Below are 19,552 nucleotides of genomic sequence, written 5' to 3' on the forward strand. Positions count from 1 at the left end.
ATCTTGCGGGGAGCCCCAGATGGAAGGAGATTATCATTGGTCTTGTATATCTTCCTAATAATTGCTCCCACAGTTGATTTCTTCACACCAAGCTGCTTATCTACTGCAGATTCAGTCTTCCCAGCCTGGTGCAGGTCAACTATTTTGTTCTGGTGTCTTTAGACATCTCTTCTCTTGTTCATAGTGGAGTTTGGAGTGTGACTGTTTGAGGTTGTGGACAGGTGTCTTTAATATAGATAACGAGTTCAAACAGGTGTCATTAATACAGGTAACGAGTGGAGGACAGATGATCCTCTCACAGAAGAAGTTACAGGTCTGTGACAGACAGAAATCTTGCATGTTTGTAGGTCACCAAATGTTTATTTTCCACTACAATTTGCGAATACATTCCTTAAAAAATCAAACAATGTGATTTTCTGGATTTTTTTTCTCATTTTGTCTCTCATGGTTGAGGTATTTCTATGATGAAAATTCCAGGCTTCTCCCATCTTTTTAAGTAGGAGAACTTACACAGTTGGTGGATGGATAAATACATTTTTGCCCCACTGTAAAACCCCAATTTTGTTGTCTCATTTCATAACATTACGTCTTAAAACACAATACTTATAAATCTTTCTATAACAGTGAATTGGAAGTCCCAATGGGTTTTTATACACTAAATGAATAACAATCTGACCCGTGCTTACAAAACTTGGTTGTTTTTCTCTGAATCGCTCCACCTTTTATGCATTACACAAGCCTTTTTTATAATCAAATACATAATGCAGTAGTTCACACATTTATACTCACAGAACAAACAATGGGCTTGAAATATATGCAATGTTATTCCTACTTACTATTATTAAATAACCACTTTTACAGACTCCTAAAAGTAAATTTAATAATTGTTTGACCCCTCTACAGTTTAGTTCGAAGAGTCCACATTAATCTAAATAATAATCCTAGATCCAGAATATTCGTTTTCAGAAGAATTTGAGATTTAAGACATAAAATAAGACAGATCTGCATGTGCAGAAACAAAGCATACTAGTGTTTCAGTGGTGAGAACTCTAGTCTGCAGGACCGTCTTTACCATCCTTTCTTTCTTTCTGTCTCGTCCTTTTTTTGCCTTCCTGCCTCCTAATTGTCTGGTTATTTCCAGGGCAGTCAGGCCGTCTCTATTTCTAGTGGTGTATTTTTGTGCCGTCACAGGTGGGGAGAGCTCAGGGGTTAACCAAACTGCCCTGTCCTCCGTGCACACGCTCCTGCATGAGCGGGCGCCTTTCCTGTAAAGCATGCAAACTACATGCACGCTCACACTGGACAGTCAGCAATGCATGACTCGGACACACCTCAGACACGCCCCGGTTGGATGACCCTGGTCACTATGGCAACACAACACAGCCTGACTCTCAGGTATCGCTGCTTTCAAGGGGGACAGATCGGATGTCATAAAAATCCCGGAGAAGTAAATGAGATGAGCTCAGATGGATCAGAGCTGTCACTAAATAAGATCCGGTCAAAGTTGGACGAGAATTGTCAGTCAGAGGTGGCGTTTTCCAGATTTAAGACCCATTTTTTTCATGACAGCAGTTCAGCTCAGCTATAACTGACACACAGCACATGTTCAGGAGTTAAAGTCACACACGAGGAATGAAGGCAGGATTGCGTTTGGGTGCCAGGCGTCACAGCTGTCCTGCATGGGAAGATTAACTCTCAGACAACCAGCTGTGTCTGCATGAAAAAGAGACAGAGAAGAGTGAGAACGGAGGCTCTGGGATGTTTCAAACATGACGTGGTGAAACAAGGATGACAGTCCTGTTAGTTGGTAAATGTTGGTAAAAGCCATAATTTAAAAAAAAAAGAAAAAAGCCCATGCAATATTTAGTATATGTTGATGAAACGCATTGCTAATAATCATTATGATTAGTTGGGGTTGAACATCTTGAACTTAACAGCTGTTTTAAATTCATTCACAGATTTATGGGTTGTACACTATACTTACTTTAGAGATTCAGTTTTCTACTTCATTTTTCTACTAAAATTAAAACTGTAGGAAAGGGATCTAATTTATTTTAATCATATATTTCTTGTGTTTGCTTACGAAACATGGCAGGATTCATGCCTCTCTCTGGTCTTGCTGTGCAGTTCTTGTCAGAGCCGCTCGCCTCCACTCCACCCACTCCTCAGCAGCAGGATGTGCCTTTTTTTGATTTGTGACTATTGGATTTTCATGCAGCCATACATTACGGATCAAATATAACTGCTAAGACATAATTCATGAATAGCAGAAAAATACAAGCAGGTATTTAAAGTCCAACTCCAATCATTTTTAATCTAAGTGCTTTTTTAAAATTATGATTATTTCATTTTTAGCATTCTCTAGATTCTGCAGAGCAATAGTATATATATATTTTAAAATTGTCTTTGAGTTGGTGTGGAGTGAACCTGCCCCCACTTCCCATCATCCATCTGTTTACGTGTTTTCCTGCTAGCTTAGTCCCTCACAAACCCAACTTAACATTAGTGGTGCAGCGAAAATGGTGAGCAACATCCAGCCGTACAGTTTTTAGTTTGATGTCAGCTCAGACGAGGAAGACATACATGGATCTATTTGTCTGCAAGTGGATGCATCAGAATGGAGTGGAGCAGGGAGCTTTTGAAATGGCATTTTTTCTGTCTGCTCCTGATTTGAATAAAAAAAAAAAAATCCAGAAATACTAATTTAAGCTTAATTTTCTTTTCATACGTGCTCCATTATGAGAAAAAAGACACAAGAACATGTTAAAAGCTCCAAAAACCCAATTTAAAGGATTAAAGATGGTCTATATTAGTTATATACTGACATATTACCAGATGGTTTTCTTAGTGATAGCTCCTGGTGCTGAAGGTATCCACCAAAATAAAAACAAAGAGGAACCTTCCAACTGTAACAGAAATACTGCCCTAGAGAAATCAGACTTTATTGTTCCGCTGACGCACAAACACAAAGAAAATGCAGACACACACGTGAATCCACTTTTTATTTTAGAGGTAGCTGAAACGATCGACTCAGACTCAGCAAAGCATTCACCAGGAGAATGGAGAATGACCCACGGTGTTTCAAATTACCGCAACTGGCATTCCCCCCCAGGCCGGGCCTGTGCGTTAGCTTGTGCTGCAGCCATTTCTCGACGGCCTCTTTGCTTCTGTCGGCGCACACCGTCACAGCAATATTTCTCACTGCTGCTACTGAATATTTGTGACTTCTAACATGCACACTCTTACAGTTACATTGTTTACATGGTGCCTTTTATTTAGAGCTCACATGGCTAGTTGTTAGCCACCTACACCCCCCACCTACTCAGTGTCTGTGTCCAGCAGGCCGGCCGCACTCACAGAGTCCTGCTCTCATCTCAATACCATCCTCATCTTTGTCAATTATGTATGATCACGCTGTAAATGTTTCAAAGACTCAAAGTTCATAAGACGTTCAGGAGTTTGGAGTTAAGACAAGAAAGATGTTTACATTTTTGGGTTTACAAGCAAAGAAATGTGTCTGTAATGAACGACAAACAGCATTGAATGATGGGAAACATGCTTTTATTTTTGTAAGATACTGATAATATTCTTATGATCTTCAGTGAATGCTGTCTAGACAAAATCTTTGGTTTTCTGTCTAATTTTTGTTGAATATTTTTTATAATTGTTGAAATAATATCAAGAAAGTAACTGTCCCTAAATAATATTTATATTGATCTGTATCTATAACTGAGAGGTGAAAAGTGTAAAGACGTTTGTGTGTATGCGGGCGCTATAAAGGTATTCTGTTCTAATCTGGATTAGAAATCCTAATGGCATCAGACAACCTTCGTTTCTTTTCTCTTAATCTTTGTCTGCTGGTTACACAACCGCTCCTGAAATCCTGTCTGTGATTGTGACTAGATTTCCTGGTTTCTCTTATTGTTTGCTGCTTTAAAAGAGACACATTTCGAAGCTTTAATATATTATAAGAACTTCAATCAACACTACTGACGTTTCATTTTTTTTTTTTTTTTTTTGTCCAAATAATCTGTTTAAGATCCATCCTGATGAAAATGGTGTTTTGGGTGTTTTTAGCATGTATTTGTGGTATTTCTCTGACAATGGAGGACATTTATAAATCAAATTAAGAGTTTTTGAGTATTTTTTTATTCAAATTGTTGTGAATCAGGAGCTGTTTGAAAAGGATCTTATGTGAGAAAAATTAATTATCAATCCATAAAAGTAGAGATCGATCTAGCACATAAAGCTAAAGTCCGCTAGCTTGATACTAAAGTATAATAGGATTTCCCATAGGACATCTAAGACTAATGCTCGGTCGTCCTTAGCATACATCGGTGACTAAATGCACATCTTTATATATTCACGAGCATTAATTTCCAGTCTTTTAAGGAAATATTTTTTAAAGTAATCATTTGTGGTCTAAAGCACAGTTTTTTTGCTCATGCGGTCTTCCTCTGGAATAAGGTGTAATGCTATAGGGTGATCGCCACCTAGTGGCCAAACTGAAACGCCCTCCAGGAGAGGCAGAACAATTGTTGGAGCATCTCCGTTTGAGAATCCATGTAACGCTGTATCGTATTAACAATCTCATTATTATTTCACTAATACATATGACAATATTTGCACTGTATCAGATTAATATGAATATCTTCAAACTATACATATATATATTATTAATGCATCTCTAAGCAAACGTGTCTGAATATTTAAACCGTGTAAACTCAAAATAAATTGAATTGAATTGGGAGGATCAAAAGAATCAGAAAAAAATCAGAATATAATCGATCCAGGCTATGGTGAATCGAATCGAATCGATTGTTGACGTAATTGACAATAAAGTCCTACCCACAACTCAGAGGCAAATTTCTAATGAACTACTTTTGCTCTGCAGAAAATATGTCCAAGAAAACTGAACAAGTTTTTACATTTTTGCCTAAAACGGCATGATCATAATTAAAAGAAATAGAGACATTGGTAATGCTTTTAAAATAGATCATACGATTGCTGTGGGAAGTGACACACGCTTTGGTGTTTTGTGTTTCTGAGTTTGTTTCTATGCATGGCTGTTTCCCCTTATATTAAACAGGATCTGAAATTACTGTCAAAATCCTGAATCCATTCACTTTCAATTCTCTTCATTTTAATTTTGATTTTATTTTCAAATTTCTTTCTGGACCAATGTTGTTTTGGTATTTTAAAAAAATAACATATCTAAAAACTTTGAACAAAGATGGAACTTTCAACAATGAAAGGATGCATTCTTAAACAAAAAAAATACCTAAAAGCATTTTTTGTGCTGAAAACACACAAAAAAAGAAAAATTGATTTATCGATTGAATTAATTAATATTGAAGACATAAAAAAATGCAATTAAAATAAGTTTCCTTCACCAAATTTTGCATATAATTTAGTAAAAAATGAATTCTTGCAGCAGTCATGGGTGTAACCTTTTAGTCTGGCATTTAGAAACTGTAGTGAGTGTAATGTTTGCTAGCAGCCTGGCCTACATCTAACTGACCCCCTTAACATCTGTCTCTTCCTGTCCTCCTTCCTCAGGCGGTAACAGGGAAAAGCTTTGGAGACAAGGACTTCCGCAGTGCATTGGAGAACGGCATCCTGTTATGCGAGTAAGCGTGTGACCTATCCTCGCTTCGCTCTTTTGACGGCCGAAGTCGCTTTAACTCCACTGGAGCCCAATAAATCTCTGCTTCCCTCTCATGTGCAGGCTGCTGAGTGCAATCAAACCAGGGCTAGTCAGAAAGATCAACAGACTGCCCACCCCCATCGCTGGTCTGGTAAGGAGACACGCGGCAGTTTGACCTGCGCCGCAGTAAACCCTCAGATGACGGCCTGCTGTTTTTGTTCAGGACAACCTGACTGTGTTCCTGCGAGGCTGTGAGGAGTTGGGCCTGAAGGGCTCCCAACTTTTTGACCCCGGAGACTTGCAAGACACGTCGATACGCGCTAACCTCAAGTAAATAAACCTTGATTATCCATTTGTGAACATGTTTTTTTAGGGTGGTGTTTCATTAAGAATATATACTTTTTTTTTAGGGACTCTGACTGTAACCGCAAGCTTAAAAATGTAAGCTTTTATTTCTCTCTATATATTTGCAGCAGACATTAGTACTATTTAATGAAGGGCTTATTTCTGGCTTGTCAGGTGCTAAATACAGTTTTCTGGCTTGGGAAAGCTGCAAGTGGCTGTGCGTTCTACAATGGACCCACTCTGAACCTGAAAGAGTTTGAAGGACTCCTCGCTCAGATGAGGGTGGTGAGTGAACACCCAAAAGAAGCAGCATGAAAGGATGCAGATGACATGAAATCAGGCCGCCAATCTCAGCACCCACACCTGTTTGTGTTACACCGCCATCAGGACAGTGATGATGGCGCGATCAGTCCTCAGAACCCCAGCGTCAGAGACAGTGGCTACGACTGCTGGGACTCAGAGAGGAGCGAGTCTCTTTCTCCCCCCAGACACACAAGGGACAACTCTCTGGACAGGTGAGAGATACCTGCTTGACATACAGCTTATTAGAACTTGGGTGAAAATCAGCTTTTTTTTAAACATATGTTGTCATTTTTTTTCCAGTCTGGATTCTTTTGGCTCTCGCTCACAGCACAGCCCTTCTCCAGATGTGGGGAACCGAGGCGCCAGTGACGGTTGGTTCTGTTTGCTTCTCTTTAAATAAAAAAAGAGATGCTTCACTTTTCACACTCTTTTCTAATAAACCCTCCTTAGCACTCAAGCATGGAAATGCTGATATTTCTCCCAAGCGCTCCAAAAAGTGTCAAACCGTTCCTCAAAATAAAACGCGCTCCCATAAATAGGCTCCTTTTCTTTAGCATGCCGAGCTTGTAACCTTGGTATACGATGACGCCTCAGATGGGCTGGGGACAACAGCTGAAAATCCCAGCATGCCTGTGTGTGGGCATGTTCCAGCCTTTGATTCACACATCAATCACTCCAGGTTTAAATCAAGCACATGCAGGCTGAATGAAACCTCCTGCTAGTTATCTGTCGGTGTGCGTTTCAAAGTATCATCATTGTTTGTGGCCCTGTGTGTTGAAAGTCGAGTAAATGTCCGGCAATGAGACAATCAGTCAGAGCTGGGAATACTTTAGTCTCATTCTCTACGTTCTTTACAGGTCACCAGGCTAAGGTCAGCTAAGTCTGAACAGAGGCCAAAACCTCACCTTCATTTGTTTCTGGGGGAAGCGTTTTATTGCTCCTCTCGCCCATACACTACGGATGTATCACCAAGATGCACATTTCACACATGCAGCACCTTTTGAAGGGAGTGTTTGGGTGATCGGACTCCGCTGTTGGAGGGCGGAGGCGAGCGTTGCCCCGCTCCACCAGTTTAATTGCACCCCCTTAGCATACTAACATACATGCATGCACCAAGAGGATGGTTGGGGGTGCAGTGTGAGCCACGTTACACCGTTGAACTGATTTGTGAATTGATAGTGTCAAACACGTGTTGTAAGAAGAATTTATAAATGTGTTGTTTTATTACATTACATCGCACTGCTAGATATAAGTGAAAAATTCTTAAAATGTAAAAAAATGTGATTAAATTAGCAGTTATAGATTTGTGCTTGTTTTTAAGATTTATTCTACATCAAATGTGTTTTTGTTCTGTTGGTGTTTGCTCTATTGTCATTTAGGCTACAATAGGTGGTAAAAGGGATGTTGTCACCAGAAATGTGTTTTGTGTCTATAGTCAGATAAAGAGGATGCTTTTGCACTTCCCTACAAGTAGATATTAATACACAGGTGAAGTTGGAAGGTCACAGTTTTGAAAGGTCAATCACTGTCTAGTTTTACGTAAAAGATGGTAAAGTTCTTAAAGAGATTCACTTATCCTGTTTTTAGCACTGTTAGTTACGAGGAAACAAGTGAAATTTAAAAGATTCTTTTTACACTAAAAGTGGATTTTGGTGGATAAAACATTCGTCTTTTTCCAGGGCGAGGCAGCGACTCTGAAGCCGATGCTCCCGGCAGGAAGCCAGATGTTCGGAAGGATGACATGCTGGCGAGACGGACTGCCAGCAGTGAATCCAGAAGTTCCATTCCCTTCAACCAGTTCCTTCCTAATCGAAACAACGCCACCGCTTACATCCCGACGCCCCGGCGAAAGCAGAACGCTGAAGAGGGAGAACAGCGAAGGTAAACTAATCTATTGAAATTGCATTATTTTACATTCCTGAAGGCTTGGAACGGTAAAAAACACAAACACACGTGTAAACTTCCTCCTGCCGTCATACGTCATTTCTCAGTCAAGTCACTCCGGAGCAAAGCAAAAGAGCTGGGCTGCACCACAAAACTCCCAAGACTGTCACTTGGGCACCCGAGAACAATGGTGAAAAATCAAAACAGGAAGAGCAGATGGTTACCCAGGAAGCTCTGGAGCAGAGGAAGTTGCAGAAGTTGGAGAAGGCAGGGATTAAAGTTCTTCCTGCTGCTGTTCACCACATCAGGTCAGGGAGGACGGGCATGAGAGCTGCTGATGCGCTTTAGATATTTTGGGTGCAGTTACTTACACGACTTTAAAATCTACTTTATGAAAACTGTTGCTGTGGGGAAGGTGTCTTTGGCTTTTCTAGTGTTGTTTGCATCGTAACGTACTTGCTTGTAAAGAATTAGGCGACTAATTCATGTCTTATTAGATTTTTTTGAAGTTTACTTGTGTCAAAAAGGGAATTGGAGTGCAACTTTGGAATGACTAAAAGCTTTTATTTTGAAATATCTTATTGACTTGAAAGGTTAACTAACAAACAGTTCTAGTGCACGTTTATTGACAATCCTGCACGTGCTGTTTCTTCCCTAAAAAACACCACCGTGACCTCATAATCCTTTCTGAGTTCACCCCCTGCATCATTTCCAACTCCAGCGCTCCCACCATCAAGGAAAAAGAAGCGAGTTCAGAACCGCCGGACATCATCCTTCGGTGCGAAAACGACTTTATGAATTTTTGCAAATCCGCATGGGATTCCTCCTCTGACGGGGAGGAGGAAAGAGAGAAACGGAAAGTTCCAGATGTTCGTAAAGACGATTTGGCTTCCCGACGAGGTCGCCGCGGCCCCGCGACGGCCAAGGTGCATCAGTTTGTCCCTCCCCCTGAATGTACAAACAAAGACATAGAGCGCTGGGAGGGCATCAGACGAGCCTCCCAGCAAACCCTGCAGGATAAAGACATCAGGTCAGCAATGCACGATCTAACTTCACTCTGAAATCTGGACGTTTTTCATGTTGAAATGTCTCCCCTATTGTTCGTGTGCCTCCTTTGGATGGTTTTTGTGCTGGACTTGTGGTCGGACAGCGTAAAAGAAGCAATCCCCGACATCATAACTCGCAGGGACAATCCTTTCCTGAAAGAAAAGGAAGAGGAGTCGGATGAAGGGAAGGAGGGAAGTGTTGAGGCTGTCCCGAATAAGCAGAGGGACGACCTGGCTCGCAGGCGCGCTCATAGCAGGCCGCTGTCGCACAGGGACGCACAGATGAGCTTTGTTACATCTCCCATGAGCCGAGCAGATGTGCAGAGGTGGGAGAGGCTGAAGATGACGGAACCAAGGTGCACAACACACACTCTCAGCCTGAGAACATGCAATGCAGTGAGTTTGAAAGCTGGAGAGAGAGAGAGAGAGTGTCTCTGTGCTTAAGTGTGCTATGGCTTCTATTATTAGTTCAGTTCTGAGCAGATCTGCGCAGGATTCTTAGCTGTTATATAAAGCTTTGCAAAGACAAACAAATGGGAAAATATTTTCATAGATGTCCACTAAAAAATCTTACACTCAGTTTTTTATTTTTGTTGAAATTTAATCATTAATGGTATTTTGATTGGCATTTTTTTATTTTTTAGAAATTGCACACTGGTTTATGAGTAATGTTTTTGCCAAAAGACTCGTACTGTATTGTCTAAATCCGATTTAGTTTGCCTAAACCGTTTTTGCTTTTTAGCTGAAAGAGCTAATTATAGCACCAGTCCAGCAAAGCAGCCATATCTTTAAAGAAAGTTTATTTTACTGTATTAAAATGAACATCTTAAAGTGCCTATCACTCCTAAATGATTTGATCCAAATTCACAGCAACTAGATTCATTAAGATTTTTGTGTTAATCCATTACTAGTTCATCAAATTTTCATCCCAGATCCAATTACATTATGTAATCTTTTTAGCATAACTACTACTATTATCTGAATAAAGGTAGAATTTTGCTAATAAAACAATTTAAGTCTAACAGCAACATTTTGTCAGCACAGATGCAGGAAATAGAACAAAAACCTGAATAAAGTAAGATTGATTTGTGAATTATATTGATTGATAGTGTATTTTGAAATGAAGGATTCACCTAAACAAAAACATAGACAAAAAAATTAAAGCAGCTTTAACCCCTTCATGCCTGACTTTATTTCCTAATTAGTAATACAAATGTTTGAATTCCTTCTCTACTCACTATATAGTGTGTTTACCATTTTGTAGTGCTGTCTGAATCTACAATTCCAAAATCCAGTGCCCTAGAAAGAAAAAATAGTAACAACATGACATTTACATTCATTCCTGTCAGTGAGATTTCTTATTTTCTCTTGTTTCATTTAGACCTATAGAGAATTAAGACAGTTAAGCTATCTACTAAACTTCCTGAATAAAACAATCCATTTCAATTCAAATATATTTTTATGTGAATTTCTCAAACATTCTCCACCATTTAACCACTAATCTTCATCCGGATGTTCATCTGTTAACTGTTGCCGTTCTCCTTTCTGTAGTCGGCCTCTGCTTTTCCTTTCTGTGTGCTTTCCTATGCTCTGATGTGCTTGATTATTCCGCTCGTTATTGAGCAATTCAGTCCTCTCTGTTCTGTGCTGACCGGCATTGAAGACGGAGCAGGGAGTTGGCCGGCGTGTATGAGACCCTGTGTGTGAGAGAGGCTAAAAAAAGGAGGCTACTGTTGGCTGTGAGAGCTGCGTCGGCTTTTTTTTTCTTCCTTTCTGCGAGCCGACGTCGATGGGACGTGAAGGAGAGGATAAAGGGAGTTTTGTCTTCCCAGAGGAAAGACGGGGAAAATGTGGCGACCTGCAGTAGAGCAGATTGAATGTGAAGTGTTGTCGTGAGCTCTTGATGTCCACTTCCCCCTGTGCTCCGTCCATCCACACCCTACTGAACATTTCACACTCATCCTTTTGTCTTCACAGTCTGATCTTACTCATAATGTGTTCTCCACCCTCTCTTTTTCTTCTGCTGGTTGGTGTGACTGACTGTGTCTGCGTTGGCCTGTCTTCCTCTGTGAGGCTGCATCTGCAGCGAGGATAGGCCGGCTCCTGTGTGTCAGGCTTGTCTGGAGAAAAATGACGGAAGGCCGCGCGGCAGACCAGCCAAGGCTGGACGCGGTCACAGCAAAGTCGTTACCTTTGGGGGCGTGACTGAGATCAAGCAGCCCGTAGACACAGTCATGAGAGGTGAATGGGAGGAGAACACGTTGCTTAGACGACTGCTCTCCGAGGCAACAGTAGCCGTGCCCGCCATTGACCTGGGCTCCCAGCTCTCAGAGCGGGAACGCAGGTACGGACGAGGCAGAGAAGTAGTCGCACGTCGTCTGCATCGGTCTGGCCTGCGCTGACGGACAGTCAGTCTCCGTTCAAATGCTTGTCATTTTTGTCCTTCGAAGCACACGTTGCTTTTATTTGGACAGTAATCTGCTGCACTGCTTTGGACTAGTTTTCTTGTTTCAATCGGAACAAAGAATGCACAAATTCATGCATGAACACAATGCTCCATGCAGATCCAGATCTGTCTCCTCAACAGAAGGTGCATATTTGTTTCTACTATCCCGAAAGCAAGAGGGCAAAAGAACTTTCTGCTTGATAATGCTGGGCGATATGGTAAAAATTGTGTATTATGATATACATTATTTTATATCAGAATAATGATATGGTGGCGCAGTGGTTAGCGCTCTTGCCTCACGGCAGGAAGGCCCCGGTTCAAATCCCGGTTGGGGGATCTGAAACAGAAACATCAACTGGGGATCTTTCTGTGTGGAGTTTGCATGTTCTCCCCGTGCATGTGAGTCTTCTCTGGGGACTTCAGCTTCCTCCCATTGTCCAAAAACATGCTTTATAGGTTAATGGGTGATTCTAAATTGCCCCTAGGTGTGAATGTGAGAGTGTATGTTTGTGTGATTGAGGCCCTGCGACAGACTGGAACCCTGTCCAGGGTGAACCCTGTCTTCGCCCATCAGTAGCTGGGTTAGGCACCGGCACCCCCGCGACCCCGAAAGGGACAAAGCAGTTAAGAAGATGAATGAATAACAATATCTTTCACAACATGCCACAGTAAAGTACTGTACCTATTCAGTTTTTCTCTGAAAAATTTGACAAAATGCTAGGGGTGGGTTGATAAAATCGATTTGAATCAAGCTAAGCTTAATCGATACATAATCGATCAATAAAAGTTGAGATCAATTTAGCACATAAAGCTAAAGTCTGCTAGCTTGCTGCTAACATTTAATGGCATTTCCCATAGGACGGCTAATGCTAACACTCACTCAATTGCTGAATAAATGAACCTCTTTATATACTAAAAGGCATGAGTTTTTCAAACTCTTTTATGGAAATATTTTTAAAGTAACCATTTGTGGTCTAAAGCAGTTTTTTTTGCTCATTCTTTCTTCTTCTTCTGGAATAAGGTGTACTGCTATGGCGCGATTGCCACCTAGTGGCCAAACTGAAATGCCCTCCAGGAGAGGCAGAATAATGTTTGTAATGTAAATGGTCTAAACATTTTAGTTAAAAGCTTTTCCTTTTGAGAATCAATGTAACACTGTGTGCTAATAACAATCTATTTTTTTTACTAATACATTTTGCAGTATTTGAACTGAATCAGATTAATATAAATATATTAAAAACGTATAAAGATTATGAGTTTAAATGTGTATAAATGTGTAAACTCAAAATGTAATTGAGTCGATCGAAAGACTGAATAAAAACAAAATACAAAAAAAAAAATCAAATCAATTCTGAAAATTAGCATTAATACCCAGCCATAAAAATTGTCATAACTTCCTATTCTCTGACTTTATTTTTTCAAGTAAAATGTAAGTGAATTGTCACAAATGAGAAACATTTTTCTAAAATGCACAACAGTTTAAAGTTTCTTAGTAAGAGGACACATTTTTTGCACAAAAGTTAAGCAATACAAATAAATAAATAAAAACGATAGAAGAGGAACGGCACAAGTGATACTTTTCTATTGCCCAGACGATATGTCTCATCATATCGCCCAGCACTACTGCTTGGAAGAAAATTTGTTCCAACACATTGTATTTTATTGAAAAAAATAAAAGATCTACTTCCATGTTTGCTTCTGTTGATCTGGATTCTCAGCAGCAGCAAGTTTAACAGATATGAGAAAAAAAAAACAGGTGGTAGATCTTTAGGAGCGATGTTGGAAGGCCCTGTGTCGTTTCTGCATGTTTACGCCTGGATTGTACAGTCATGGTAGCAACATTCTGTGAATACTTACTGCCTCCATCACTGCAGTTTTATGCTTAATGGAATATTCTAACAGCCATATAGACGGAGCAGAACCCGATCAAGGTACCCTACCTTTGGCGGACGCCCTGCCCTGGACTCCTGAGGCCACGCCTACTGTCGCTGAGCTAGATGCTCGTCTGGCTCTGTATGAGCAAAGAACAGAGGAGGAAGAGGAGGAGGAGGAGGAAAGAATCCCAGATCTTCAGAAAGATGACATGATGGCGAGGCGGACTGGAGTTTTCCAGAAGCAAAGTCCTGCTTCAGCAGCTTTTAGTCGCTTCTTGCCGCTGCCTGGCTCCAAACGCTGCGTGCAAGAGGAGGTCAACACGAACGCCGCTCTAAAGTTCACTGTAATTGAAGACAAAAACCTGGATTTGAATGTCAGGTGGGCTGAGGGTTAAAGTTTATATTGGCACTAAAGGTATTTTTATTCTCAATATTTAGCGACTTCAATTGTAGAACTTTCTGCTTTAGAGCGAAACATCAAAGTCCTGCTGAAACATCTCAGCAGCCTCATGAGTCAGCTGCGACCACGCCTCTCCATGTAGACGAGAGCGAGATGGATCAGGCAGTGCCAGACCTGGAGAAGGATGACATGATGGCTCGAAAGACCAGATTATTCCAAAAAGGGAGTGCATTTAAAACAAATCAGGGCTTCAATCAGTTCCTGCCCGTACCCGGATCAGCCAAATATAACGCCAGTCCAGTATCTGCAGTGAAGCTGCCACAGAGCAAACTGGTGCTCAGAGAAAGGTATTTACTGTGCTGGAATGAACTCTGGGGTGTGGTGCTTCTAAAAAAATAAGTGTCTTGATACTTTTAATGGTTAACGTACTAACATCATGAGGTTTTGATGGCCTTTGAGTTAGATTGACAGTTTGTTGTTGTTTAATGGCATAATTGAGCAAAAATGATAAACACTTATTTAAGCTAAATATGTCCATAAAAGCTTGGTTTGTTACATGTTTTTTGTGTAATCTAAACTAACTCAGCTGTTTTTTCTAATGGTGTGTGACGTCGAGCCATAGTTTGGATTGGAAATGTTCTGGTTGTGGAAATTTGGTTAAGTGTTAACTGCCTGGAGTGGTTTGTGTGTTTTTCTTGGATATCAGGTCCAACTCTGTTCTACTTTGAGATTTACACATTTTCACAGTTTATATGTAAGAGTTTGTTATTGGCCACCAAATTTTAATACGTAATTTGCCTAAAATTAAGTTAAAAACATCAAAATGCTAGATAAGAAAAGCACACAACAAAAATATTTTACTAGCCGGATAATGTTTTATTTTTTTCTATTTGTATACTGTATTTGTTTAAATTGAAGTACATTTTATGACATGCATAATGCACAATTGTTAGAACTACCTAATATTGTCAATTAAACTTGCAGATACAAGAAAACATAGTTTTGGGTCATTTTATTGTTGTATCTATTAGCTTTTTTTTTTTTTTTTACTTTATTGCTTCATTTTGGCATTGGGTTGAAAATACTTGGAAGCAATACTACACCTCTGAGCCAATTTTTTTTTTTTTACAAAGCCTCTATAATCTATAGAAACACTTAGATTAAAAAGCGATTTAGGGCTAAGTGTGTTTAAAAAAAATTATATTGGAGCTAAAAGTATGCAGTTTGCATATTGGGAAGCTCCCTTTTATATTTACCATGCATTTAAGTATATGTATATTTTAAATCAAATTTTCACATTTTTTTAGGTTTACTTACATTTTTTTTGTTTGTAAATATCTTTATTATTGATTTCTGGTGACATGCTCATCGTGGATTGTAAACTATGATGATAAAGTCATTTAGTCATTCTAAAAAAACACAAAAAAACCAGTAGGATACTCTTAAATAGAATAATGAGTCTATAGTTTTATTTTTTGTTTTACGTTTATCCTATTTGTATTACCGGGCTAAATGGGAGTAATTTGGGTTTAATAAAACACACAAAAATTGAGATAAAAGGCAGATTTTGCCACTATTTTTTATGTCAGTGAGTTTGGAGCCATTTGTGGTTGCCGAACAATTCTCAAAGTGGAACAGATCAGCTGCGTTTGTTTTGGTTTTTCCTTAATTCCCTTAATCCTGGCTCTGTCCCTGGATCATAGTTTTGGCAGCGGCGTCTCTGTGGCAGCAGAACATCAGATCCCATTTAAAGAGCCGGTCGGCCCCGCGCATGCCGGGGCGAGGGGGCGAGATCAAGAGAAGGGAGACACAATGGGGGTTACTGACACCGTGGTCAGCAAAGTGACCGAGCCCCCCTCTTCTCCTGCACTCGCTGCTCCTGCTTACTCCCATAGCGGGGTGGAGGAGGCAGAGCAGGAGGAGGAAAGAACGGAGGGAAAGAAGGGTGTGAATGAGAAAACACTAAAGAAACCCTTTTGGCTGGAAGATGAGCTACCTCCATTCATGTAAGATGATGTTTATTTTTTGCATGTTTATTCATATTTTTGATCCAACAAACAGGATATACAGTAACTTTCTTTTTGTTTCTTTTTTAAATAAATGAGTGAAAAATGTCCCGTTTGGGCCTCGCTGGCGCCCTCACTCCCTCCCCTCTGCTGTTGTTTTAGGGTGAGCCGACGAGTTGCTTTTCTGTCAAACAACGAGTAAGTGTTGACCCACTGAACGAACCCCCTGCATGCTGATGCATAGCCGCTGTGCACGCTGCGTTATAAGAGTCCGGTCCACGTGTGGCGCCAAATTCATGCCGCAGTCACATGCTCATGCGCTTCTGTGATGCACTGCTTTGTCACCAACATCAGGGAATGTCTTCAGCTTGTTGCGTGTGCAATTTTTTTGTTCAAAAGTCTTAGGGTTAACATAAATTCACTTCACACATAAAGGTAAATACAAAATATGATGAGTGGAATTTGTCTTTCTGATTCCTCATTTGTCCATGCATTTGTTTTTCTTTTGGCTCAGATGTTTGAAACTTTTTATCACAAACAGAAACAGCGTTTTGTCGTTTTTCTTACCGTCCAGGAGTGTGAGTATGACTGACATGGTGAACGAGGAAGAGGCGGGACACTTACCCTTACTGAGCCAGTCTCGGCACGAGCACATGCACGAGCAGTACAACAACTTCCTGGAGGAGGAGGACCACTGGCAAGATGTGAGGATTTGTGTTTGTTACAGAGTGAATCCGTGGTTAAGATCCTTCAGACATGAATCCAGAATAACGTTGTGAATGCGCAACAGGACTTGGCTCGCTGGAAAAGTCGCCGCCGCAGTGCTTCACAAGAACTGATCAGGAAAGAGGAGGAGAGGAAGAGGATGGAGAAGATGAAGGAGGAAAGAAGAGATGGAAATAAGAGGAAAAGCATCAAGACGTACAAGGAGATTGTTGAGGAGAAGTAAGGCCTTGAACCTAACACAGACACACTTTGGGTGTTTTAAAAAGCTTATGATTACTGGGTCTTTCTGCTTTTTCCTTAGAGAGCGCAGAGAAGCCGAGCTTTGTGAGGCCTACAGAAACGCAGCTTCTCCAGAGGAGGCAGCCTTGGTTTTACAGCGTTACGCTCTTCGCTTCACCATCAGCGACGCAACGCTCGACAGCCTGAAATTGCCCAGATCGACCTCAAAACCCAAAGACGACCTAAATGACGCAGCGCAGGAAGACAAGCCAGCATCCCCTCTGAATGGCGTAGAGATCATAGAGCGCCTGCCTAAACCAGATCAGACTCCTCTAAACCAGAAACTCACAAACCCGGAAAACACGGAGACAGATGCTATTCAGGAAGTGGAGAAATCCGGTGCCACTTCCAGCAGCTCCACAACCCCCAGCAGTCCAGTTTCTGCAGACACAAACTCACAGATTGTTCCACCTCAGTCGCCACAGTTTAGTGAACCAATGACTCAGCTCACAGAATCTGCTGCTACGAATCAGAAAGACCGGATTTCAGGAGATACGCTGCTCCAAAGCAAACACACGTCGGTTCAGGATCCACAAGAGCAGTCGCAGACGATGCAACTTGAGTCTGCGCAGTCTCAGTCAGTGCAGCAGCAGTCATCACAGCTGGAGCCAGTGCAGCCTCAATCAGTGCAGGTGGAGTCAGCGCAGCCTTTATCAGTGCAGGTGGAGCCAGCGCAGCCTCAATCAGTGCAGCAGCAGTCACCTCAGTCTCAGTTAGCACATCATCAGTCAACGCAGCCTCAGCCAGAGCACCTGCAGCCACTGCAGTCTCCACCGGTGCAGTCTACACACACCCTCCCATCAGCTGCACCTGTCAGACCTGTCCCCCTGCTGGTAGCCAAGCCCTACTGCCAGCCCAGGAGCATGCTCAAACCTGTTAAGGTAGAAACTTATTTTTTTCATTTTGTCATTATAAGAATTACTTATAATATCTTAAATAATTTACATACTTGTTACCTTAATTTATCAGTGTCACTATCAACTGCTGAGACATTTTTTATTTATTTTTCCTTTTTTAGACATCAGGCAGAAAGTTTTCCTTCTACCAGAAAACCCCATACAATTAATCTTTCCCTTTTTATTTAGTTAATGCTATTTATAAACACCACTTTACAACTCTGGTTTTTTCAAAGCACTAAATGAAAAGTAAAAAACATCTGACAGAGAATTCTTTACTAATTAGGATTGCTATAATCTTTTTAGATCCATAACATTTATATGAGTGCATCTTATTTTAATTAGGCACTGTTGGCTTGCAGAAATGACTCACATATTACAGTGAAAGATTTTGGTGGACTCCCAAATAAAAGATGACAGTGGAGAAAAAAAAAAAACTTGTTTTAAATGGAAGATTTAATACAGAATCAAACCATCTGCAATGACCGACTGGAGATAATAAGACAGGAAAGAGACAGACAAAATAAAGATAAACACTGTAACATCTGTGATGGGACAAACAAGCAGGTTAGAAACTGCAGTTATGAGATCAAAAAGAAGAAAATCAACAAAAACACTGAAAAATCTGTGATAAAACACAAAAAACATCACCATTAGTTATAGTGACTACATTAAGGACATATCCATTCATGGCTAATATAGAATTAGAAAAAAATGAAATGTCTGCAGTTAAGAAGGTTTGGAAAATGCTTAGTCCATCATAAAAAAAAATAATTTAAATATTTTTCCTGTTTGGAGAAAGTCGAGCAGGAAGTGGGATTTATGAATATATCTTCATCCACAACCTTGCCAAATTAGACACAGCCTTTCTCCACACCTTCACCTCTTGTTCCTACATTTGAAAAGTGATGGTCGTGGTGGAATATCGGTCTATATCTATTCCTAAAGCAACAGGGGGGATTCGGGAAAAGATTTGACTTTTTGTGTTGTTATTTTGTAAATTATATTTGCTTCATTTTTTTACACATAATTTGTGCCATAATATATTGATGTCTTCTTTAAAATGGCTTAATTTAAAATGTTGTATTTGTTTTTTTATACCAAATGAAGTTGTAGTTAAAGTAACATGTCCCTCTGGGTCCTACCCCAGATGGACGGGTTGGTGCGAGTCAACGGGGAGACGACAGAGGACTCCGTTGTTTCCCCTCCACCTTCGGCCCTGCTGGACTCACTGCAGGAAAAACAGGAAAACAAAGATGTTTCCTCCAAACCGGCAGAGGAAGACAGCTCTCCTGAGGAAGCTGTTGAAAATCCAAAGACCGCAGAGCAGCTGACGCCTCCCCCGCAAAATGACAAAACGCCGGCGTCCTCAGCCTCTGCCATCAGCTCTCTGATTGGAGGACGCAGCTGCACCATCACCACCACCATCGTGACAGAACTCACTCAGACTCTGGTGGAGCCGCTTTACCCAGAGATCCAAAACAGTACGAAGGTAAAAAGCTGCATCCCTTGTTCTGTGTCTCAACTCATTCACAAAAACTGTTTTCTTTCTTTCTTTTTTTTGTTGTTATTTGATTCTATATTAAGATAGATTAATTTCAGAATCTTGAAGTTAATCTTGAAAGAAAATTCTATACAAAAATATTTATTCTGTTTGTAACTGTTTTGTAATTGTTGCACGAATATACAGATAAGTGTTC

The 19,552-nt window shown here is 40.6% G+C and overlaps 1 protein-coding gene across 4 annotated transcripts in view; it reads left to right on the forward strand.

Annotated features, from left to right (window-relative positions):
• The window catches only part of LOC112137593 (LIM and calponin homology domains-containing protein 1), a 29,548-nt gene that overhangs the window by 3,380 nt on the left and 6,616 nt on the right, over positions 1-19,552 (forward strand). For 2 of the 4 annotated variants that reach the window (XM_024259989.2, XM_024259990.2), the window contains exons 2-21: positions 5,560-5,630; positions 5,729-5,798; positions 5,871-5,977; positions 6,058-6,088; positions 6,167-6,277; positions 6,380-6,507; positions 6,596-6,666; positions 7,975-8,176; positions 8,287-8,487; positions 8,901-9,209; positions 9,330-9,581; positions 11,312-11,569; positions 13,574-13,924; positions 14,014-14,292; positions 15,649-15,951; positions 16,114-16,149; positions 16,526-16,655; positions 16,742-16,896; positions 16,979-17,837; positions 19,003-19,344. In XM_024259989.2, the coding sequence (XP_024115757.1) occupies positions 5,560-5,630; positions 5,729-5,798; positions 5,871-5,977; positions 6,058-6,088; positions 6,167-6,277; positions 6,380-6,507; positions 6,596-6,666; positions 7,975-8,176; positions 8,287-8,487; positions 8,901-9,209; positions 9,330-9,581; positions 11,312-11,569; positions 13,574-13,924; positions 14,014-14,292; positions 15,649-15,951; positions 16,114-16,149; positions 16,526-16,655; positions 16,742-16,896; positions 16,979-17,837; positions 19,003-19,344 (4,266 nt within the window). The remainder of the gene's footprint in view (positions 1-5,559; positions 5,631-5,728; positions 5,799-5,870; positions 5,978-6,057; positions 6,089-6,166; positions 6,278-6,379; positions 6,508-6,595; positions 6,667-7,974; positions 8,177-8,286; positions 8,488-8,900; positions 9,210-9,329; positions 9,582-11,311; positions 11,570-13,573; positions 13,925-14,013; positions 14,293-15,648; positions 15,952-16,113; positions 16,150-16,525; positions 16,656-16,741; positions 16,897-16,978; positions 17,838-19,002; positions 19,345-19,552) is intronic. The other 2 variants (XM_024259991.2, XM_024259993.1) reach the window with 2 other exon arrangements.

This window comes from Oryzias melastigma, linkage group LG1 (genome assembly GCF_002922805.2).
Source record: "Oryzias melastigma strain HK-1 linkage group LG1, ASM292280v2, whole genome shotgun sequence".
NCBI classification, from domain to species: Eukaryota; Metazoa; Chordata; class Actinopteri; order Beloniformes; family Adrianichthyidae; genus Oryzias; species Oryzias melastigma.